The following is a 23185-nucleotide window of genomic DNA, read 5'->3' on the forward strand; positions in this document are numbered from 1 at the left end:
AGGAGTGTGCTCAAGTTGAATATTTTGCTATGGTACACGGTTTTACATGAGTTTCACGTTCCCGTCACTACCTTTCCTCAACTTGCGTCCTGTAGCAAATAGGATGCCATCCAGTAGTGCAGCCACGGTGAGAACACCTCCGACGATAGCGCAAGTACTATAAACAGAATAAAATGAGAGATTTCAGGCTGGATACATTGTCACTTACGAAGTGAGGAAGTGTGCAAACGACTGCCTCGTTTCAGAGTGCACGACAAGGATGGGTGAAATTTCAAAGTTGAAGTACGCGCCTGAAAGCAGTGTCAAAACATAGATGAGTAAGCCATGCTTTTCAACATACCTGGTGAGCCCGCAACGCCGTGTTGAGTGAAAATGCCTTGCTTGTTCTCGCCTTCATTAAACTTCGTCAGATCACGTTCAAATTGTGTTGAACTGTATTGGTGCGTGTTGATCTGCATTATTCAGGCAATTAATTTGTGCGACCAGTTTGATTCATGTACTCACAGTCTTGCCTTCCAGCATGCGAAATTGTGTTGATACGACTTTGAGGAAATACTGATACATGTACGCCGACTTGGTCGTCTGCGATTATGTAAGCAGAAGTATGAAGAACTATGCACACTTCATTTTACCTTCGCTTCAACACCATCTAATGGGTTGTCCGAAATCCCCATACGTTGCTTCATATCCTTCCCGATCTTCGCCTTGTTAGGGTTGTACTCGTCGTCTGCCATGAACAAAAACTCATGGATGATGTGGCTGAAATCGTGTGGGTTACCATCATCGCGAAGGTATGGCACCAGATCTTGGAAGGTACGCGAGCCTGCCTGGTAGGAACGTCCTGGAGAGATTTGGATGCTCCCGACGACCTTGTTCACCCGGATACGTCCAGAAACATTGCACCCTTCATCCGCCTGGTCCTTGAGCTTGTCTGACCATCCTTCCTCAACGCACTGTCATAGATCCCTTCACAAATTGTTATAAGAAATTCAGCATTATTCTCACCTGCTCAATACCGTCGGGAGTACTGAAACTCCACCCCTTGTCTGTATATGCCTGCCGAACCTCTTCACACGAGTTACAGCACCCGCTCTCTGGTTCCTGTCCACCATAGCACGAGCCACAATACCCACTTGCGCGTCGTTCAGCAAGCTTGTCTATCTCGTTACGGAGGTCCTCGCCCCGCAATGTAGGCATGTCCACACCACTCTTAGTGATCCGCTTCTTGAGAATATTGTGTGAAATATCGCGTTGTTGCTCGCCAGAGATGTCCATAACATCCAGGCTGAGTACTGCGCAAGTCAAAGACAAATGCACCCATAGTTAGATTGTACAGTCAGCAATACACGGGAATGGACTCACAGTAACACGGAACATGGGGGAAGGTGACGTTCAACCGCACACTCAGTTTCTGCCCACGGCTGCGGTCAACTACTATCGACGTGTCGACACCAACGCGTCGGTAGTCGAAAAACTCCATTGTTGTAAATGCCAAAATGATACATGCAGATATGATGGTCACTAGACATCCCGCTGTCAATTTCACTTCATCGTAGTGGCTCCGGACAGTGGCTTACGCAGAGCTCCAGTACGGGTTTTAACTTTGACATCCTCCGTAGTCTGATTGTGCGCGACGCATACGTGGTCAGTCTTTGCCCGTTCCCACTTCGATGGAATCAGTTCTCACCTTTCCAAAGGCATCTATGCCTTTGAAATTAGATAAAAACCCCTTGGCCATTTACGACCTTTAATGATAGCGAACACAATGAAGCGGCAGAAAGAGCGGGAGGAGAGGAGAAAAAGCTGGAAATGGTTGGTCAGTGAATTCGGAGGCCTAGAGACTATACTTGGTTTAGACCACGTGGACTTTGTGTATGAGTTACGTGTCACTTCGACTGAGTGTAGAAACCTATATCCGAGCTAGTCCTTTATTAGAACTTGAAGGGACAGATGAGTTCTCCCTCTTCGTCTAGTAAGGTAGGCTAGATCTAGAGCTTATAGTGTAATGTACAGGCTACTGCAATCCAATTTTATCTACACCTTGCTTCACCCGTCCGATGAAATTGCGCACACCATCCTTAATGCCCTCGGCTTGTACGCCGACATGGTCAGAGCTCGTTCTATACACACCAGTACCAGCCGAACCTCCAAGACTAACATTGACACCGCCAAGATTTAGGTTCAATGATGGAGCGGTGGTTGCGGATTCTGGAGGTGGTTCGTAAACTGATGCGGGAAATCTCTCTGCAGCGGCACGAATCATCTCAACGTAACTGATAAGGGTGTAGGTAGGTCGCCTCTTCATTTTTCCTGAACATACTACGCACCTGGACGAGTTGTGTACACAAGTGCCGCCAAGAAGAATTCTTGTGCCTGTTAAAGAATTACCTGCTTCTTGGTTCAGGAGTGCGACTGTCCTTGCTTCTTCATAGGTAGTTCCGCCGATCATAAAAATGATGATATCCTGAGGCCTAAAAAGCCGAGTTATAAGCTCGGACGTTACTCAGGGGCACATTTCCCACCGCTGCAATCCCATGTTTGTACCAGTCCCGTCTAAGAAAGGGTACGCAATATCCTTCAATCGGCCCTTGAAGAGATTTTCTAAAGTTTGAGAAAGATGTGGCGTGTGCTGAGTATACACGTTTTCGACACCCTGTGCATTATTAGTATGCCACGCGATGCAATGCTGTGTCCGAAATACCTTGAGTCCTTTCAAAGCGGATCTGCCCTTAGCTAATAAAGATTCCGTCGAGAATAAATCATCCTGTCGCTGATCTGATCCAGCGACATTCAAAAAAACGTAAACCAGCTGAAAAGGAATGAGCACAGGTATGCTTGTTGTGTAATTCTCAAAGCGCGAAGCTTACCCGAGCCTCTTCACGAGACATGCCATGGGAGAGTAGCAAATTGATTAAAGCGGCAATGTTGCTCGTCTGTGTCTTTTGATAACGCAATGCGTAGAGAATGACGACCCGCAACTTGTTCCAGGCTGGCACAACTGGGTTGTTGACTACAGCCTGTACGTTCTACCCTTTGTCGTAAGTGCCAAAGAATGACATCGATTCAAGAATGCAAACCTTAAAGTCTGAACCGGAGCTCGTGGCCAGCCCCTGCTCTACCTCCCCCACATCAAGTAACCTGTCACGATCTACCAACCTACTAAGCTCGCCTACCAAAGCGACGTGTTTACTAACGTTCCCACCCAGCTTCCGAAATTCTGGGTATTCCTCCACAAAGCGTTTCATGTCAAATATTGAGTTGATGGACGAAGGTGATTGGGCGAGGGAACGCGACTGATATGATTGGACATAATTCTTCAGGGAATTGCCAAGGTCTCCGAACGTCGCAAGGTAATGAGCTTGAAAGAAAGGGTCGGTAATCGTTGTCAAGGTTATTTCCTATGCATAGCATTAAAATATGGGCGATGCAAAACTTAAAGAGACATACAGAAAGCTCTGGACGGATATCAGGAACCATGCTGAGATTTACGCGACCATTATGAATGCCCAACAACTCGTGCACCATGGCTTGATAGGTCCACTGCGATAGCAGAGGAGTGACAGGGTCGTTTCGCCGGTCAAGAATCAATAGCAGTGGAGCTACTTGTGTGAGGCGAAAATCGAACAGCGTCGCTTCCGCTTGGATACGATGCTGCGATCTTCGTGAGTGATATACATGGGAACTTGCCAGCCTGACATTCACCTGCACTTCGCTCGCCAGTTTTTTGGCCATCCCGCTTGATTTCTCGTACCGAATCACAGGCTTCTTTTTCAAACTGAGAAGGACAGCCGTAATACCCTGCACAGAGCGCTCAAGCGCAAGGGAGTCCCACACATTTGGTGAAGAGCCATACAGAGGTTTCTCTGACGTCGGTGTGTGATTAAGAGAAAACAGGCAGGGTAACAGGGGCGCATAGTCGGCAAAATATTCCTAGTCGGGAGACTTGGGTAAAAATGCAATCTGAGACAATTCTCACTTACCTGCACCTCCCTGACGACTTCAAATTCATCAACATCAGCCAAACGTTCAATGGCAGGTTTACTCAGTATGTTGCTGAAATCTGAAATGTACAACTCATGTAAGCGGTCCATCTCCTTTTCTACCCTCCGTAGTCACGCACTGACACAAATAGTATTCCCCGTATTTGGGTTCCCTTAATTCGGCGGAAAGAGCATCAAGACTGTCTTCACTTGGTTGCAGAAAACAGACACATTTCATGTGCGACATACGGTCCCGTTTCCCGTTGTCGATACGATCGGTCAGGTAAACCTGATGTGAAAGTAGAGTAGATTGGGTGGACGCGAGTGAAACGATGGGTGTCTGCGATTGCGAACATGGAGTTTAGATGATTGAGCAGTAGTATGAAGAAGATGTACCGTGTGCGTGTCAAGTAGTAAGACTTTCATTGCAGAGGGCGTAGACACCAACTTCGTGATGTATGTCTCCACTGCCTTGACCACGTCCATGGCTGAATGACAATTCAGGTGAAGCTGGGTGGCACAGCGTGGGTTCAACGGGTTTGTGGCGTGAACTACCTTGCGATTCACAGGTTTCTAAGAATGTCTGTATGTGTAATAGCGCCGTGCTAGTACAAGCTGTTAAGATCTTCAAGTTGGTGAGCGTGGCGTGCATGCGCAGCGATGTCACGAGCGGTCGAATGCAGTTTCCTAAACTGGACACCAAGAAAAAGGTTAAACATTTGCAAATATTAGCAAAATTCCTTGCACCTCTTGATCTACATGGAGCTTACAGCTTACAGCACTACCAGACTAAGATAAGGATGGTTTGCTAAGAAGAATTCTAGGCCCATAGTCACTTCTGATGGACCTGTCAAGTAGCCCAGATGTTCGTATCCCCTTTTTCGTCATCCTACATGAACCCGCAGGTCAGTATCCAATCTCTTCGTACGCGTTAGTCCGCCTTCAGGCACGCAGTTGCATTTCTCAGCGTCGGAAAATGAACGTTAATGAAAAATTCACTGGTGGCAGCAGTCCTGATCCAAAAAAAAAACAGAGCGCTTGACATGATCGGTCTTTTAGGACTCAAGCTCCTTCATCTATAAAGGGCAGTCTAGGGGTGACTACTAGTATCACCTGTAAGTCTTGATCAACTTCACAGCGTTATGGACGTCCTGTAGTTGTGTGACGTGGTGTGTTTTTTCTGCCCGAGGGCTTTCAAGCGGTAGGGCTGCAAACTTGTTGAAAGTACAATGAGCGAGACTTTTCCTAGCTCACCTACCTCTAATCTCGTACGTATAATAGTCTGCTTGATCTGATTTTTACGTTGAGGCTTGAAATTTGAAACCTTTCTTGACCGCTAAACGGTTTGAACGGGATATTCCGTACACTACTCCTTAAGGGTCTCAAAATGCAGCAGCCTTTTGAGGCTTTGCGAGTAGCGAATGTAATCTAAGCTTCAGATGCGCATAACGTAAGAAAACGTTCCATAATTCCCGTCTCTCCACTAGTATCTGAGCGTTTCGCTTCTATCGGTGTTGTTTTCGTTCTGATCTTACCCGTTGTTTTGACTTCCCGTCGCCTCCGTGCAACCCTGGGGCTGTGGACAGACCACAAGACCGTGAATCACAAGCTGTGTGTCTCGTGCACCTCACCATGTGCTCCGGTTGTCTCGTCGACGGGATTATTTTGCTCCTGCATCCCGATATGGTGGTCGCTCCTCTGGCTATTTTGTGGAGAACATTACTGAGAGCTTGTGGATTCACTGAGCGTGGATGTATTCCTATATGATCGCGCTTTTAGATCTGGGCGAGAGCTATTTTCCTTGTAGCCGTACGTACCTCATGAGTCATGACTAAAAGCCAAGTAAAAATAAGACAAAAGATTGGTCGTCGAACTCAGGAAAGCATTGTACTCCTGACCGTCATCGCGGTAACTACCGATTTTCTTTCTCAACCTTCATCGAGTCTCACCTGCTCCACTACGTGAAGCCCCTCTTCAAACAGCCATCAAGATTCCTGGGATTGCCGAACTTCAAATTGCACCAGGGTCAAGCAAACAACCATGATCATTTTTAAAGCGCTGGAGTTGACATCTCGCTAAAGTTGACGTCGTGGAGTTCTTTCAGACAGGAGCTTTTACAATGTCTGCCCCTCCCTGGTTTTCAAAACTATATAACGCCGGGATACATCAATACACATGGAAACTCACATTCAAGTTGCCAAAGATCATGTCTCCTTCATTCTATCATACCGAGCTTAGCAGGGCCCTTTCTGAACAAGCCTTCGGGCTGACTCGGTTTGACGTATACGGAGGCTCGTCACCTCATGAGGCCACTGCTTCTGTCACTCTGTTAGAGGGCAGAACTATACGTATAACGCTAACTGCTCGTGGATATCAGGTGCGAATAGCGTGCGTATGGTTTACGTTCACTAAATCTTTTTTCAGCTTGATGGCGATCAGATCTTCGAATCTATTGAGGGTCTCTTGCAGGCCGTCAGTGCAGCATACGAAGGAAGGAGGAGAGAGGCTTTATTTTCGCGCCTGCGAAGCCTATCGTGAAATGCAATCGCGATATACAATGGCTCTAATGTCAGTCCTTTGTTCCCCGGATCATCGCATCCTGCTAACCTCTTTGCCGCAGCGTATTTGTAGTATTTTTGTACTAATGTATAGTGTGACACATATTTTTGTCCGTCGTCATAGCGCGTTGCTAGAGGCTCACTGACAACTGACAGGCTTGGTCCTGCAGAAGTCGGGAAAATGAGTCTTGTAGAAGATCTGGTGCAAGCTAGAATAAATTTCTTGAACATACTTCAGTTCTGAAAAGAGTCGGGTCATTCTGCCCAGTGCAAACCGGTAGTGAAGCACCTGCTACGCATCGGTACATTCAAGTTGCGGTTCAGCAAAGGACTCTGATTCCTTTCGCCTCCGCAGACTAGCTTCGTACTTCTCTCTGCTGAAAATCTCGCCGTTTCTCGCCTTCTTAATCGTAAGCCCGATCCATTCCCGATCCGCTTCATTCCTCAAGCAGTTAGCCCACCATCTATCCATGCTATCCCGTAGCAGGCTAGTATTTAGTTGTTTATGTTCGCTCTGTTCATTGAGGACATGGAGTAGGAACCCGGCATTCAGATGCTCCAGGCCCATTTCCGACAGACACTTGAGAATCCGTGTGACGCGAAGGTTGTTGTGAGGAGCTTCTGTATAGTTTATCCAAGTTCGTAAGCATGAATTTGTGATCATGGCGTCTCACCCACGCAAGAGGTTTCGGTATCGAGCTCTGTAGCCCTCTGAGCGTCCAATGAGACCAGTCTCGAAGTTCAGCAGGCACATGCCGTAGAAATCCAACATCAACCCATAAGACCCCTTGATGCGCTCAATGACATCAGAATCTCCTTTCATTGCCGCAGCCTCGTGTGGCTGGAGAGCTTGTGCCTCGAAATTCATTCCGTTCTCCCTGATGGGGAAGCTGCGCACACCATGGTTCATGAGATAATCACCGGACGCCACCAGTGGATATATGTCGCTCGACTTACAGCCATTGGATATAACCGTGATTGTACTCCAGTTGATTATAATCTTTGCACCAGCTATAGAACTTCACGGTGCATCAATTGTGTACTGAATAACGGTCGCATACCTTTCATGGACCTCGCTGATCAAAAGATCGTCTGGCTGGCAGCGCAGTCGATTTTGGTAAAATTGTAGATTATCTGAAGCTTGGGGGTCATCCGTTTGACCGTGGTAATGAGAGAGAAATGCACGAATATCGCGCGGAAGTGACATAGAGTTCAACGGGGTTTTCTAACCTGAGATCGTCAACCTTTCAGTGAAAGGTTCCGGTGAAGGACAAGGGTGAATCTTGCACCGAAATAGGAAGTCAAGAAACACATCTTATCTAAGTATGCGCCCGGCGTCTCAACTTAAAAGTCTTTGAACTGCCTGATATGGGCCGGTTCCCCTGCTGTTCAGACGAGAACAAATCGATGTACATTTAATCCCCTTCCAATAGTGCTGCTGAGAGCGATACAATTCTGTGGAATGGCCATTTTCTGACCAGTAGTATGCGCTGTGAAATGGGTTTGGATTTTGCAAATTGCGATTGAATTGCAATGTATATCGGATTAAAATTTAATCGAGGATCATCACAACCTGATTTGGTAATTTAGTCCGGACAAATACTAAATTTTAAAACACAACCACGTGTGAACCACCCCCCGGCGCTGTCTTCAACAAGTACTACTTGCTGCTGCAAGTTTGCACCTGTGCAGCCTATATTCACCCATAATATCGTGCTTTGCTTGACGAGCGAGCTAGTCGTCTCAGCACCATTCCTATACAACTTCGTCCGGTGGTCCCTCAACCATGCTGAGTTGCGCACATCCCGCATCATGACGCTGACAATTAATGCGAGGTAAGGAACCATTCTAACTTCGTACCTGAGCACTACATGGTCCAGAGCACTTTCACACCTTATACCAGACCTATCTTCCACTTGTGGGGCCTCTAAATCTGTCATATTGATGTAGGTTGTCCGCCTGCAGTTCATGCCCATTTTGTAGTCAAGTCATGGAGTTCGTCCCGAGTGCCACAAATCCGTTTGACATTTCGTTGCACTTACTACCCTGTGTCGTCCTTATTGGGAACATAGTGAGTGATATCAGTTCATTTATATCCGAGCTCACATGAAAGTGCCAGCTATGTTTCCAGGTGCTTGGCAAAACAAGTTCCCTTATCTGATCTATCTTACCGGCTAGCTGGTAGTCACACCGACCATCCGATTCAAAATACACACATTTCGCAATTATAGCTTGTCCAAGATCTATGAACTTTTGGACATCCTTAGCTAACAGACGGCAGCTTTGGGGTTCAGCGGCCATGACATGTGAGAACATGAAGACATATTACGGGATTGAGATTATCATGGTTATTGGGAGAATTGATAACCTTTAGGTGGGCTTTGACATTTACAATCGGGTCATGTCGAACATCAGATCTATTCCAGAACGCAAGGTGTGTATGCGAGCCTCATATCTCGTAACAGACAGGGTGGGCGTGACAGCTCTATATGGTAGTGGTGGATGGCACGGGGAATTGCCACTGAAAATACGAATGAAAGTGTGTATTACTCTTGCACCGATACACGCCACCATGACGCTGCATAAAATGATAGACTCAATGTGATAGGTCCAGATGCACGCAAGCACGTTCGAAGCAATACAATAATCTCCCTCCAGCTGTACTTCATTCATCAACGATTATGAATATTTTGACATTCTTCGGGGAAGATGTCAGCATGTCAGAATCTTCTAGTCAACGCGGAGATGAAGGCGCGAAATTCACTTTCTGGACGAACGTTGGCCCGAGCTAAGCAAAATGGTAGCCCCGATAAGTATCTAGAAGTCATATCTAGGCTCTGGTGTCACTCGTCCGATTGGCATGTGATCCATCTTACTAAATCGTGTCAACTCACATCTTATCAGTAAATTATTCAGCGCCCTAAGACCGCATATGCTTCAAGGTCCGCCGTGCTTTTATTCGTGTGGAGCATATCTTACGTGGAGAGGGGCATGCGAATAGTCAAGCTTTTTGGCTTGCCTCCGATCGAGGGCACGAATGACAATAATTGTGGTCCATATGTGGTCAATTCTTGCATGGAAGGGGTCATACTCTCATGGAAGGAATCATACTCGCATGGAAGGGAATCATACTCGCATCTAGTAGTAACGTGTGAGTTTCTGCGCAGCGGCAGTGTTGTTAACGTACGTGCACAAGGCCTCGAAGCCATGAGCGTCAACCCCTATAGGTTTTGCAGGAAATGGTGATCGAGCCTTGCGAGATGGATGTGTTCTTTATTTCTTCCGTGGACGACTTCTATGCAAGTGTCAATCGTATGTCTAGCCCATTGACGCCACTGATGGACCAGTCTGGTTTCCAGGTCTAAGCCTTATCCCCATTACATGGATATTGAGGGGCATTGCAAAATGCAATATGTGCATTACTACATGGGTTGAACATTGCAGGCAACAATAATGCGTCAAAGGGTGCATAATCTACACCTGATTGGTGAGTGAAATGACGACAGAGAAGTATGTTTGATGTAGTATGTTGTACCCTCAGATATTATCGAGGCAGCGTGTGACACGGCCGACGCTACAGTCATGTAACACACGCACACGGTGGTCAAACGCTGACAGTAGAGCGCATTGCATCCGCTGCGAAGCAATTGCTGGAGAGGCACAATCGGAAGTTTTTACGCCTTGTCAAGGTCTTGCTCTCCTTGCTGTTGGGCATGCCAGGTTACCGGACGGTTTAATAGAGAGCCAGCACAACTTCGTGACGCCACAAAGGAACCCGATAATATCCATGTCAAACCCGATAACACATTCGAGTTCCTCACGAAGGCAGTGCGTCACATGTGTTGCTCTGGCCCTGTGATACGCTGCAGCGTCATAGGAAGATATGTCCTCGAGGGGAAATAATCGTGGTGCTCGCATGCCATTGGCTCCAAGCCACGAAATGAACAGTGGTGCTCGCATGCTATTGGCCCCAAGCCACGAAATGAACACGTCTAAATGCTTCCAACAATGCCACTGGCTCGCAAGATCGTATTTTCCGCTGGAATTCGGTGGTCACCAGGCCCAACCATGACAGCCAAGCAGGAGGGACTCCGCATTGCCACGCACTGGCGGGATGCCATACCATCCAGTGTGGTCTGAGCGGTTAAGCCTCAGCCTCCTGCGCGTCTGGCCTCTGAAGTTGCCTGGGCAAGACCTTGACCTAGAATTCCAACGTTCCATTTCATTTCATTTCATTTCTGCATTCTGCATTCTGGGGTTTTTCGTAGTTCCAAATTTGGGCCTATGAAACAATGAAATGAAATGTTCAAGAATTGTTCGCATCTTTAAGGTCTGGATCGGTGGAGCTTTCAACTGCTTCCAAGTGCCTTTACTAGAAGAGCGGGCCTGGAAGCTCTGCTGGCGCACATGTATAACGTAAAGTAATGTATTGCTAACAAGCTACGGAACTTCAAAGGAATGCAACCAGCGCTCTATTAGCGCAATGATGACGGTCAATTTACTACTATGAACATATTATGATTCAGATATATCATATGTACCTACATGAATTCAATTGCGCGGTGTTAACCCATATGTACATAGTTGAGTGGCTATGACATACTGCGGTGCGTCGGACGGCCTTCAAAGGGAACTGTATTGGCACTTTGGCACCTTTGGTTAGTGTTTGTGAAGTAATCGTGGAAGGACTAGAAAGCAGATTGCGCGATAGGCCGCATCCGACGAGTTCAAGGTCACCATCCGGCAATGAGAGGGATGAGAAGAACACTAAGCTCAATCCGGTGCGAGCCGGCCGAGTTGGGGCTTGCCTCAGTTGACGTTCCAATTCCTCCGCGGCGAAAAGCGAGTCGACGTCAGTGGTACTGTATAGATTGAGTTCAATTTGGCTGCTCATGGATGACTTGATCGAAGATAACCAAATACGAGCGCGCATATCATGGAGACTTTTGTCAGTCCATTCCTGTGCGGCTACCGAGGTGCTAAAAGGTATTCCTGTGGACCGGGGTGTTGGGACTGAATGACGCTGAGGCAGGCCCGGGCGGCGTGCTGAGAACCAACATACAATACCAGTGTGTCCGCCCCGCGCGACATGCGTGGTGCCGCCCGTGTGGGGGATTCTATTTCGCGGTATTCAAAGAAGTATGCCGTCGCTTCTTTGCATAGAACACGGATCCGAGGGCTCAGCCTGTACTCGCTTATACAATCGCTTACCTGCTTGCAGGGAAGTACGCCTTTGCACTGGGTTGACGTGTTCGTAAGCCGATAGGCGTTCTTCGCGTTGAGAACAAAAATCTAGATCTTCGAATCGATTTGAGACAACATGCCAAACGTTCCATCATATGTGCTTCTGAGATCTCAACACGATGTAAAGGCGAGATGAGGTTCTTCTTGCACGAGGAATATTGTGCCTCTGTGAGAATATCATATGAATATTAGAATTGATCGAACATGACGTCGCGACCTCATACTTTGTGCAGTCAATGTTCGCTGGATGTTCCAGTAGAAACGGCGTGAGTCACCGAGGAGCGATCTTTGTCAGGCCTGTAGATGAAATTCGCGAGCGAATAAGGATAAAAGATCGATGCGATAGTAGCGGATTAGATATCACCGACGTAAGATATTCAAATACAATCCCCAACAGCCTATTAGGAGTGACACGGAGGAGAAACTCACGGTAGCACCTCAGTGAACACAGCAGCTGCCTATTTTCGATCGCAAAACTTGGTGGTACCTAGGTGTACATTCGGCTGGCTGAAGTTGCCGCGTGCCTTTAAAATATTTCCGGGCGGAAATGAATGATATACGGTTACTGACCGTGTGGGACCCCCGTACTAGTAAGCTTCAGCGGCGGAGAGCCCCGCGGGGAGGGCAACAGATGAGATGATCACATTGAACAGAACAGGATTTATGATGGCAATGACTGGGACTACTATAGTTTGAGCAGTGCATCTGATGAACGCCGAATAGTAAGGATCGCATTGGTGTATTCACGAGTGAACGTTAGCTGGTATCGCATTTCTCGATGCAGCAAAGGCATCGCCCAAAATCTGACGAGTCATCCGACTAGTTCGGTTTGACCTGAAAAGGACAAGTCGACTACTTGTGAGACGAGCGAGGAACGGAAGGCCCCCGACACGAATGACCCAGAGCGCAACTCGGGAACTCACCGAAAAGCAAGCGGACATCGACGTTGAGAGACATCTGATTATTAGTTACTGGAGCTCCCGAAGGAGGGCAGTTCTTGCCAAGAATGGCGTGAAGTCGGACTGGGTTCCGCGGTCGGAGAAAGCCGAGTAGTCTATCAAACGTGAATTACGAATTATGGATTGGATGGGACCAGGTGAGACAAGATTGGGCCAATGACGGATAGCGGCTCACAGGGCGGTTGCCACAGTTTCAAAGGCTGGAGTGATTGGACCAATCAAGGATGTGAAGCACTGTGTACGGTTGTGTACACCTACACATGCAACAGGTCCTATTATCTGAGTCTGAACAGCCAATTGATTCTTGTTTTGGTAAGACAAACTGTTGAGGGCAGCATGATCATGTCGAGCGTGGAGATGGATACATTCACGGAGATGATATCGTACATGTTTTTTGGAAAGGAATGATATCTAGTGTAAATCGGTGTTTGCCGATCCCGTAAGTAACGTATGCACACGGGGTGAACCGGCACTGAACAGAAAAACAATTTAAGATATGCTAGAGGGATGAGTCTGGCCAAGCTAGTGATGATTAGACTTGGTGTTTATATGAACGGCGAATTGCTTGGTATGTAAGGACGGCCAGTCTAGAAGTGTACATACGGGCCGATAGGGAACCAATTGCCACGTGCACAGGGTTCCACCACACGGGGTAGCGTGACAGCATGCGATTTCCCAATGCGGGGGCAGAGTATCATTGCCGAGGATCCGAGGTAGCCGAAGAGTAATAACCCAATTTCCAATAATTTTCAGTCGTGAATTTTTCGGCATTCGGTGCGATTGCAATCCCCAATTGGGTAGTCAATTTGGTGTATATGCGAATCACCAATCAAATAATAAAACCCCGACCTTTCACTCTTTTTTTCGTCCAATCCCATCCTCCCATATCTCACCTACATCCTTTCCTCGTCTTCCTCGCCGTCGTCCTCAACGTTGACGACCTAAACAATAGTCGTTGGCATCGGGTCACACATCTGGTGGCACGCTCCACACGGCCATAAATCGTGCGTTCATCGTTTCCATTCCATTGAAATCTGGTCTAGAACGTTTACCTTTGTTGGTGTTTCACCTTTTGTCCACATCTAGACATCTTCAGCACCGCCTGCCAACTTCTTTGTTTGACTGCCTTTAAAGCCCCCACCACTTCCCCGCACTTCCTTTAAACCACCCATGGATAACCACTTCGACGAAGCCTGGTGTCCAGTTTGTGATAGGCAAATCATGCCTAAGCGGTATACAGTACCCGTCCTCCCACAACCTCAAGAACCCACACCTGTCCCCACGTCATCCCCAGCATCGTCATCTCGTGAGTCTTGTCACCTGTCACCGTTCGCTGTCATAGCTCACTCAATATTTTTTTTTCTAGCGTCGAAAAATCAACAGAGTGACTCTACTACACGTACTTCCCGAACGAAAACTGGGGCCGTTCGCGCAAAGAATGGCCTTGTGCAAGGTACCGGTCGTCTCAAGCCTAATGGAGCAATAAAACGATCCGACTCGACGACAACGGCAAACAAGGGGCGTGCCTCGCCATCTCAACCTCAACAACCTGTCGCACCTGTCAAGCACCGTACCGTCATCGACCAGGGTCCAATCCCTCTTTACTGTTCGGATGAGTGTCGTCTCCAAGACTTGGCAAGACTTGATGGTGCTTACCCACTCAACTACCACCCTGATCGCTCATCGCCACCTCTTCCTCGCGTTCCTCATAATTCTTTCGAGAGGCGGTATTGCGAATCAGAAGATGAATCCACCAGCACTTCCGGATCATCACTTGACTCAGGTTTTTCGTCTTCCGCACCGGTCGTCACTGTCTCTCGCAGTATGGCCACGCTTGCCGCCCTGTACAACTTCCCTCCCTTACCTCCTGCGCCACCTATTTTGTCACCGGCTGACAGCACGTCCTCATTGATGCCCGAGTATCACAACGATTATCAGGGCGGGACAATGATGGCAAGCAAGCGTATCAAGGAAGTGTTGTGCCTGCCACGCGCCAAGCCTTCGTCGTTTTATAGTGAACCACCTCAACCTAGGAAACCAGTTCCTGGTTGGACCGACGGCGGTAGTGAATGGCGTCAATCAGTGTATGGCGGATACTCTAAACGTTCAGACAATGCATCTGTTGGGTCCGAGAAACCCCAGACCTCATTTGCAGCATCGTCACATCGTGGTGTTCAATGGACTTCGACACTTTCCCAGTCAAATTCATCTAGTGCTCTTGCTGCGCAGTGTCCTGTCTCCAACCTGCCTCCTCCTCGTTCGACTCAGTCGTACAGCGAAGAGTTGTACACCAAATATTCCTTGCCTCTTTCTCGCAGATCAGAATCACGTATGTCGCTTTTCCCTCACTCGGCGTCTTCTTCCGCACAATCACCTCCGCTGTCTCCTACTTCCACATCTTCGTCCAGTCGACGTCGTCGTGAAGTCCCTCTGCTCAAGCGAGGTGCAGAGGGTCGTCTACTAGTTCCCGACGTCATACTCACTCGAAATAACTCGAGCATGGGTTTGTTATCGCAACGTGTTGCGAAACCTTTAACGCGGCACCCCAGCGAAGTGAGTGAAGACAGTATCTTGAGTGACACCACGTCCGAATCACTTGGTACCCGGTCCCGACCTGCACCACAAAGTATGTTCTACCTTTGACGAATGTTTAATTGTGTGACCAATCTGTATCTCCAGCTCGCGCATGGTCATACGATAACATCAAGACTTACCCTGTGATGATGCCTCCTGCAAAGAAGGAGAAACGCATCGAGCATCGCATGGTTGATGGCGAGGTTAAGGAGGTCGAAGTCGAGGTTGAAGTGGTTCAACCTGTGAAGCGCCTCTTCCTGTTCCCTGGCAAGGACACAACTCCTGTGGGACGGTCCTAAACGGGGCGCTGCAGTCACTATCCCCCTCGGCCTTGTCTGTTTCTCGAGCATTCCATCATACCCTGTATTTGCACGGTCGCGGATCGCCGACGGCCATACCGCCACATTCACGACGCATACCCATTACTTTATCGATTCTTTACCGGCATTTCATCGCATCATGACCACACGCAATTCACGACATCCCATTTAACGATCGCGTTGTCGACTCAGCTGAATCGCGCCACCGCTACCCTGCCTAATACCGCGCATCCATATCAAAAGTTGAATAATGATTTGTACCATACCATTGTATTGTGTGTATACCTTTCCTGCTTTTTTCTTCTTCTGGGTCCGTACATCGTGTAACATCAGACTTGCGCATTTACTGTACGCATTATTCTAGGACATGGGACTAATTGGTCTTCTGTCTTTCGGGTCGAGTTTTGTGGTTGGGGTGCATGCTCGGGCCAACGTTAATTGCTTTCTGTCTTATTTTCTTATCACTATATTTTGGTCTTCGATGTTTTCTCGCTGTCATATCGCATCGTCGTTCCGTTGTGAGTAGCACTTGTATACTTGTTGCAATAATGCATGTACTGGACACTTATCTGGGTCGTTCGAAATCAAATATTCGGCTTGCATGGGAACATCGAAGCTCAGAAGTAACATTAACATTATTCAGTAGGCACCTTGTGGTCACTTCGCCGTCGGCCCTGAGCTTCTTAGTCCGCATCATGATCTTTTGTGAGTAATTCGGTTAGCTCCCTCTTTAATAAACACGGAATCATATCGTTGTGTTCAATAAGATGGCAACAAGTCGGTCAGTCAAAATTTATAATTTCCATGTCCAGCAATGGAGGTTCATTTTCGAGGTGCTCCAAGTTCCGAGTACACAAACACATGCATATACAGATATCAGTATCCTTGCATTCTGGAGCGCACGTCCGGATCGTTCCATCTGTTTATCTGAGACGATCACGGAAGGGCGTAAATCCATCCCGGGACGAGAGTCCAGAAGCGGAGACTAGCGACCCCTTGGTACCCCAACCCTCAGAGGTAAGTATTACCCCACGCCCCGGATGCATGTATTCGGCCTGTGCACAGAGAGTCAGCACCATAGCCCAATACACCAGCTTTGAATCATTGACACAGCTCTTGACACAGGAACATCACTTGGTTCAATCATGTTCCGTGCCTGCCGCAACAGCGCTCAGTTGTTTCCGCAGCAACTCTGAATCAGACGGGTGACGACGGACACGGCTTACGCTGTGAGACCTAATCCAATTCTGCGATCAACGGAACGGTGCTGGAAGACTGAATTTTTCAGTTGACCGGATCTCCGGAGTCCGGATATGACTGGCCACGTTTGTGCTGGAGCTTATTATCCCGTATGTGGGAATGGGCGCGACGCGCGACGAGCAGACATACTACGTTACAGCACCCGTTCCCTAGTAAGTAAATGTTAATGACCTCCAGGGTAAAATATATGACGAAATTCACGTTCCCTGAACCACCTGGGGCCTGATCATATATTGAAACAGCCCCATCTCTCCTGGATGGGAGTAGTTGCCCCTCTCCGGAAATGGATAGGGAATATCGCTGAGATTGCTGTGCGTGGGGCGCTTTCATTGATATCGGAACTGGGCGGTTGCACTCACCTCGGTGAGGGCATGTGGGGGATGCCCACGACCAGATATATACTTCCGGAGCTCATCATGCCATTAATATTGCTGACCGTAATAGAATCTATTTCGATCTATGATACGCATCATGTTTTGAACTCGGTCTCAACCAATAATGCATTCAGTTCGATGGACGTCGAACGCGTGCGCGCGTGTGAGCAGGGTAGATGCTTCTACGAGTCTCCGTCACGCCACGCGTCTAATACGCATCCCCACGAGCCTGCACTCATCATACAACATCCGAGTGTTACATCCAGCAAGTCAGGGCTGCCCAATGGCCTTCCACGATTATCAAAACTGCTCCCAGCACCTGCCGTCTCGATGCCTGACGAATAAATAATTAACCTGACACATGTTTATGATATACCGACGTTACCGTTCCATAAAATTACGCACATTTTGCCTGTCTGGGGCATGAACGCTCATCAGGCGGCCCGATACGACAGTTGATGCGGGGTAACGTAGTTCACGGCTTCCGCCTTTCCCTGTCCACGTCACTTTCTGGAAACATTCCTTGCGTCAGCGTCAACCGTGCGGCTGCGAGATACTTGATACAGGGACGCAGAAAACCGCGGATACCATAACGGAAGCCCGCAATACCAGCATGTTGCGGTGATTATTGGTTAGGCTGCATCATATACTAGCCTCATTTCGCGTGTGGTAATGACCTGCTGGTGCATGTCCAGGAAATATCGTATAATGCAAAAGGGACGGATATTACAATGCCTAGCGTAGACACTGAGGGGTGAACAGAAGAGCCTAGCTGCACATATTGGGAGAAGCAATTTGAGCTTTACTTGACATGCATGTCGATGATTGCTGTGCAAATGCGGGGAAACTTAAAAATCAGCATGTTTACGCCACACTGACTAGTCTCGGGTGAAGGGTCTCCCTTCTTTACATAAGGGTGCTTTCGTGTGTGTGACATACTCTGACGTATCCCGGCATCCAGCTAGCCTGAAGAAACTCAACTTTGCTGTACGTGCCCAAGGCTAATTCGAATTTTTTTATCCCATAGTTTTTGACTTGGCCGTAAGGAGCATCGCGACGTGTGACCTGTACAGTTAGACTTCACTAGCACGCTGAGGAATTACAGTCGCACAGCGCTGTGCGCATTGTGGGTAAGGAAGTGCACAACCTAAAACGTTATCGGGCAGACTAATTGCATAGCGACTGTAGGAAGAGACCATGAGATACACTTGTACATACACATGTGGTTATTTCTCTGAGGCCTTATTTGGGATCCGGGCTGAGGGGAGATCCAATATTAGCAACAGGAAACTTCTGTCAGGATAATGTGACGAGAAGGCACGTACATCCTGCCTGACCCTTAGTACTCACAAGTAGTATGACAAGCTAGACAGATGCATCAATACCTAGCGACATGCCAGAACACGACAATCAAAGACCGATCCTTGCGTTTGCTACTACGTCGCGGAATGACGCTACATAGCCTGAGGTATCCGGTGATCGTGTGCATGACCAGTGACTACCCTGCTGGGATGTGCGACAGCATGGACGAGGACCAATGATACATTCACGAGGCGATGACTCACCCACTGCGGTGATCGCCGAATACAACCTCTTTCAGCGTGGGGTTGACGGTTTGAGGTAAGTCAAAATCTAAGATACTGGGAATATGAATCGCGGTACTTGCCGACGACCGGAAACACCATCTATGATACTAGAAATACTAGAGTCACAGGACATTTAAGGCAATATTTACCTTGAGCGGATTTGCTGCAGTGTGATTTCGTCCGGCACTGAAAACCTGCCGGAAGATCAAGATCAACAGTTCTACAGTTGATAGTTTACAGCTGATGCATCTAGATGCGACAACAATGGACTAAGATGAATGCTGAAAAGACGGTAAACAGTTGCCGCTTAAGAATCTGAATACTCAGACGCCGCGTTCTTTTTGGATTAATATTTCAATGAGATTGCCGTTTCCGAGTCATTTCACTCGTTTCGGTGCCTAGGAAAGTTTCAGGCGACACCTGTAAGTCAGCTTGAGCATATAGTAGTACCCGCTAAAAGTAGGAACACATGTTTCCCGCCGGCGTTGCGTCACAGGACACCGGAAGCCGACCAGACGATGGCTTATGACGGCGGATGTGCGGTCAATTCTCATGTGGCCGTGGGCGGAAATTTTCTTACCAGAATATCATAGATCAGTCATGAATGGCTAGTTAAATTTGAGCTCGGCGAGGTGCCTGAAACTAGGGAACTCTAGAGGCGGCATGGTAACAGAGTACTGGAGGAGTACCTGACTTCTGTGTGAGCACGAGAACAGTATTAAGCACTGAACGATAGTAAGCCTTGTCTCCGTCTTAATCTAAATATCCTGGTGAAAATCTTACTTACAGGTAACCGGGCGACGCGTGAGGATCGATTAGTATCAACATGGCCAAAGGACTCCGGACGATCCGGCATGGTGTTAGAACTTCATCGAGTGTGTCATGGTGTTACTTATATGACTTTTTCGTTTCTTCCTTCTCAGCCAATATTAACGCAGGCTAACCGCATCAGTGGCCTTCAAGTCTGTGTCCGCATAGTATGATTCTATCGATAATAATTGTCAACGTTTCGTGCTCCCTCTAGATCTCAAGCCAATGATATACTTACTGTGATTGCGATAGATTCTACAATGTTTGTAGTCGGCACTCATCAATACTCGGGGACAACATGGAGTTCCACCCACCTGCAGCTCGGTGATGTGACGATGCTGCTACCTGCATTATATTTATCTTCGAGCATGGCACATCCATCGTGACTGGCGTCTACAGCTGCAGCTGGACTCCAACCTAAAAACACCCAGCTATGTCCTAAAAACCAAGCCAATTTCAAGTCGAATGTTCAGTGCAGCATTACAGCTCTCCCACGCCTGCGGCTTTAAAGCTTGGAGTTCCCGTGAGACATGGTTTTCAAGAATGGATGTAGTTGAAGTTCTGAATTTTTGCTTCAACAGGCACCACAGCGAGTCTGCCGCAGGATGTGGCCAGTTGATCCTCGGCCTGGTGTTTTTCTTTCGTGCAAGCAGATTCATTATCCATATCATACCCAGTGGCACTACTAGCTCACCATACAGTCTTCACTTGTTTTCAACTGGCGCGTCATCTCTGTCAAATACCACTCGCCGGGCCGTATTCCGACAACTTATGATCTGCGACTACCTATATGTATGCAAGCATCCGCACCTCTTAGCCACAAGTTCGTGGTCTTGGCAAGAAAATGTACTGTTGTCCATAATATTTGTGGCTGAAAGGTCAACGGTCGCTTTCGATGCAATGACAGATCTTATAACAAAGTCTCATACTTCGCATGAATTATTCCATGCGTCGTTTCCACTCTGTTCGGTGACTGGCTGGCCCTACAACAACCTGTTAGAGACGGCCACTATCCGATTTCTTCGCTGTTCAGTCCAGCAGAAGAATTTGTATATTGGGAATTATCGGCAAAGTGGATCGAGGATAATTTGTCCTGTCTTTCATCACGAGATGATGTTTAACAGAAATAATATTTTTTCTGCCCTTGTTTTGATTTGAATTTTGTGCATGCAGCTCGGACATCGGAACCATCGCCCCACCTCGTTGCTTCGGGGTAGTTTGTCGTACCTATAAATCAAGGAGTATCCACGAACAGGAAAAGAGATTTCCTTCCCCCCTGTGTAAAGGTAATATCTCTGAACGTTTATCTGCCCCCGCATAAGACAAGTCGGGACCTATGCACAGGTACGGCGGTCTCGACTCTTGACCGATGACTTGGCTTGCTAGAATTCAAATTCTTTCTCAGTTCGTACTTGTGGCACTTTGACCTTCATCTTTGATTATGATCGATGGTTTCGATGGCGCTCAACCAGCTCCCCATGGCTGAGCTTCATGGGAAGATACGAATGAAAATCAAGGGAGACGTGCGCTGGAAATCAGACTCCGTGTACCACCGGGGGGTGAGCGCTGATCATTTGGATCATAGGGTCTTGATGTTGAACCGATATCGATAACTTTCCTGCAACACTTGTATTGGGTTCAATCCGGTTCATTGAATGTTATCGACTGTAGCGGATTACCAGATTCGGATCAAGATCCGCACTCCGCCTTCCCGCCACTATAAGTGTTGCCACAAATCCCTATCATATCTATCTCCCCGCACCTGGTACGTGTCACCGTGTACAATGGTGAGCGCGCGGCATCTCCGCCATTATTCTCCTCTATCGCTAATGACTCGAAACAGGGCGTCAGTATTGAGACAATTACTCCTGGTGACGGCAAAACGTTCCCCAAACGGGGTGGTATGTACAGTATCTCCGAATCACGTTTCAACTAAGATCGCGACAGACACGGTTACAATTCACTATGTTGGCACACTAGAAAATGGCACTGTCTTTGATTCGAGCAGAGATCGGCAAGCATCGCACCTCTTGTCCATGATTATAGCTGACGATCATTCCTCCATAGTAAAGATCCTTTTGTGACACAAATAGGCGTCGGTAAGGTGATCAAGGGATGGGATGAAGGTCTGTGACTTCCCCGCATCTTTTGCTGCTCAATATTCAATGATTGATTAGGCGTGCCGCAACTATCGCTCGGCCAGAAGGCCAACTTGATAGCCTCTTCTGATTATGTGGGTGAATATCTCATGAAGATCAAGTCCCGGTCTAACATTATCTCAGGCCTATGGATCACGCGGATTTCCGCCCGTCATTCCACCGCACTCGACCTTGAAATTTGAGGTTGAATTGTTGAAGATCAATTAATGACTTTTAAATGACGCGGCGTGTACGAGCTTACTTTCGGCATTTGTGACTGCCTTTTTGTACCAATCCACTCAATTGTATGTTCATGCATTTTGGACCGTTTCGTAATTTCGCAATGGAAATATTTGTCAGGTTTGTGGTATGCATGATTGCGAACATGGTATCATTTACTTTGATTGATCTCCCCTACCAGGCGCCATAATTCTTTGTGCTCAGCTTCTCGTTGCGTCTGGTGCTCTGAATGTCGCATCATCTTGATGATCAGCATTTGGTGACATAAATGTATGGGCCTGCTTTACCCTCTGCGAAAGCCTCGATAGCAGCCAGCGACTCGTGATGAGCTTGCCGAGATGCTTCCAAGAGGACTTCCATCGATATATCTACTCGATATCAGAGATAAAGATCCAAGAGACTGAAGCGTTTCAGCTTACGGGATGTCCTATTCTCGCGCGAATCCTCCATCAGGCTATGAAGTTTTCCCCGTATCTCCGCATAAAATTGGTCCCATCCTCCTTCACCGTCCTTTTCAGCAGCTCTCGCCTCCAGTCGCATTTTAGCTTCAGCACATCTTGCCCGATTTTCTTCAAGCACTTGTTGGAGCCTATCCAGCTCAGCTCGCAACGGATCGTTCGCGTTAGATGGTGTGCTCATGAAAAAAGACTGCTCGTTACTATGTAGCGTCGGATCTCTTATGTCCCTGCTGACTGGCAGGTTGCGTTGCAGTAAACGGAAGCAGCAAGCTTCGAAGTCTAGAAGTAATTCAAGAATTCACCTCACGATCGGTCGACACACTTCTTATTGACTGCAGCTCCTTGCCTTGTGACAACCCTGCGCCATGCTGTCGGTAGTATACTATCGATCGTTTAGAGTTGCGCGAGGCGAGATTGTTCTTCGGCCACCAATAAATTATACGGCTCTCGGCCGACGGACCAGATCGAGTATTCTTTTAGAACAACACGAATGTACTTGAAATATTCACTAGTTGACACTGGACAACCATCTCCTGCAGCCTGCACCGTTCGACGGTGTCATGACGTCAACACTTGGCAGATGAGCATCTCCAAGATTTGGTGGAGCTCACAAGAATTACTGAGGAACTTTGCCGTTGAAAGCGGTCCTGATCTAGAGTCTGGTCAATACGTCGAGCATCCGAC

At 47.7% G+C, this 23185-nt stretch overlaps 8 protein-coding genes across 8 annotated transcripts; 5 read left to right on the plus strand and 3 right to left on the minus strand.

The window, feature by feature from the left end:
* Window positions 1-42: 42 nt before the first annotated feature.
* Window positions 43-4466, minus strand: BJ212DRAFT_1263711 (Sec1-like protein; the record flags this gene model as incomplete). The annotated part of the gene is made up of 19 exons (XM_041330365.1): window positions 43-157; window positions 209-290; window positions 341-452; window positions 505-582; window positions 633-953; window positions 1006-1292; window positions 1363-1521; window positions 1578-1620; window positions 2159-2273; window positions 2328-2471; window positions 2523-2653; window positions 2702-2809; window positions 2868-3026; window positions 3078-3398; window positions 3448-3651; window positions 3703-3930; window positions 3981-4060; window positions 4125-4320; window positions 4377-4466. 19 exons carry the CDS (start codon window positions 4464-4466, stop codon window positions 43-45), a joined length of 2973 nt encoding a protein of 990 aa, XP_041197247.1.
* Window positions 4467-6177: 1711 nt separating this feature from the next.
* On the plus strand, window positions 6178-6503 carry BJ212DRAFT_1255734 (uncharacterized protein; the record flags this gene model as incomplete). Its single annotated transcript, XM_041329764.1, has 2 exons — window positions 6178-6372; window positions 6405-6503. Coding segments are annotated over 2 exons (294 nt in total), but the record flags the coding sequence as incomplete, so codon positions are not given.
* Window positions 6401-7518, minus strand: BJ212DRAFT_1330847 (opioid growth factor receptor conserved region-domain-containing protein). Its single transcript, XM_041334740.1, has 2 exons — window positions 7217-7518; window positions 6401-7159 (listed from the first exon to the last, which is right to left on the minus strand). The coding sequence occupies exons 1-2, from the start codon at window positions 7446-7448 to the stop codon at window positions 6831-6833; spliced, it is 561 nt and encodes a 186-aa protein (XP_041197249.1). The 5' UTR covers window positions 7449-7518; the 3' UTR covers window positions 6401-6830.
* Window positions 7519-9247: 1729 nt separating this feature from the next.
* Window positions 9248-10610, plus strand: BJ212DRAFT_1296792 (uncharacterized protein; the record flags this gene model as incomplete). Its single annotated transcript, XM_041332505.1, has 8 exons — window positions 9248-9400; window positions 9455-9721; window positions 9775-9850; window positions 9898-9952; window positions 10003-10025; window positions 10160-10227; window positions 10259-10366; window positions 10416-10610. 8 exons carry the CDS (start codon window positions 9248-9250, stop codon window positions 10608-10610), a joined length of 945 nt encoding a protein of 314 aa, XP_041197250.1.
* Window positions 10611-13911: 3301 nt separating this feature from the next.
* Window positions 13912-15614, plus strand: BJ212DRAFT_1264135 (uncharacterized protein; the record flags this gene model as incomplete). The annotated part of the gene is made up of 3 exons (XM_041330403.1): window positions 13912-14056; window positions 14108-15367; window positions 15421-15614. 3 exons carry the CDS (start codon window positions 13912-13914, stop codon window positions 15612-15614), a joined length of 1599 nt encoding a protein of 532 aa, XP_041197251.1.
* A 755-nt stretch (window positions 15615-16369) lies between these two features.
* On the plus strand, window positions 16370-16998 carry BJ212DRAFT_832028 (uncharacterized protein). Its single transcript, XM_041344164.1, has 3 exons — window positions 16370-16416; window positions 16479-16652; window positions 16761-16998. The coding sequence occupies exons 2-3, from the start codon at window positions 16497-16499 to the stop codon at window positions 16842-16844; spliced, it is 240 nt and encodes a 79-aa protein (XP_041197252.1). The 5' UTR covers window positions 16370-16416; window positions 16479-16496; the 3' UTR covers window positions 16845-16998.
* A 4073-nt stretch (window positions 16999-21071) lies between these two features.
* On the plus strand, window positions 21072-22230 carry BJ212DRAFT_832076 (uncharacterized protein). Its single transcript, XM_041344165.1, has 8 exons — window positions 21072-21188; window positions 21251-21452; window positions 21509-21566; window positions 21613-21679; window positions 21733-21791; window positions 21843-21898; window positions 21948-22163; window positions 22225-22230. The coding sequence occupies exons 2-7, from the start codon at window positions 21321-21323 to the stop codon at window positions 22029-22031; spliced, it is 456 nt and encodes a 151-aa protein (XP_041197253.1). The 5' UTR covers window positions 21072-21188; window positions 21251-21320; the 3' UTR covers window positions 22032-22163; window positions 22225-22230.
* Window positions 22231-22292: 62 nt separating this feature from the next.
* BJ212DRAFT_1477254 (uncharacterized protein) lies at window positions 22293-22682 on the minus strand (the record flags this gene model as incomplete). The annotated part of the gene is made up of 2 exons (XM_041339520.1): window positions 22293-22411; window positions 22463-22682. The coding sequence occupies 2 exons, from the start codon at window positions 22680-22682 to the stop codon at window positions 22293-22295; spliced, it is 339 nt and encodes a 112-aa protein (XP_041197254.1).
* Between the last annotated feature and the right edge of the window lie 503 nt (window positions 22683-23185).

The sequence above is a fragment of the Suillus subaureus genome (genome assembly GCF_016647635.1).
Source record: "Suillus subaureus strain MN1 chromosome Unknown BJ212scaffold_5, whole genome shotgun sequence".
NCBI lineage: Eukaryota > Fungi > Basidiomycota > Agaricomycetes > Boletales > Suillaceae > Suillus > Suillus subaureus.

Coding starts and splice junctions, on each gene's coding strand:
- BJ212DRAFT_1330847 (XM_041334740.1), bottom strand. CDS start 7,448: ATGAACCATGGTGTGCGCAGCTTCCCCATCAGGGAGAACGGAATGAAT. Junction 7,160..7,216: donor TCGATACCGAAACCTCTTGC/GTGGGTGAGACG, acceptor TAAACTATACAG/AAGCTCCTCACAACAACCTT.
- BJ212DRAFT_832028 (XM_041344164.1), top strand. CDS start 16,497: ATGCATATACAGATATCAGTATCCTTGCATTCTGGAGCGCACGTCCGG. Junction 16,653..16,760: donor TGGTACCCCAACCCTCAGAG/GTAAGTATTACC, acceptor CTCTTGACACAG/GAACATCACTTGGTTCAATC.
- BJ212DRAFT_832076 (XM_041344165.1), top strand. CDS start 21,321: ATGTTATCGACTGTAGCGGATTACCAGATTCGGATCAAGATCCGCACT. Junction 21,792..21,842: donor GATCAAGGGATGGGATGAAG/GTCTGTGACTTC, acceptor ATGATTGATTAG/GCGTGCCGCAACTATCGCTC. Junction 21,899..21,947: donor TGATAGCCTCTTCTGATTAT/GTGGGTGAATAT, acceptor ACATTATCTCAG/GCCTATGGATCACGCGGATT.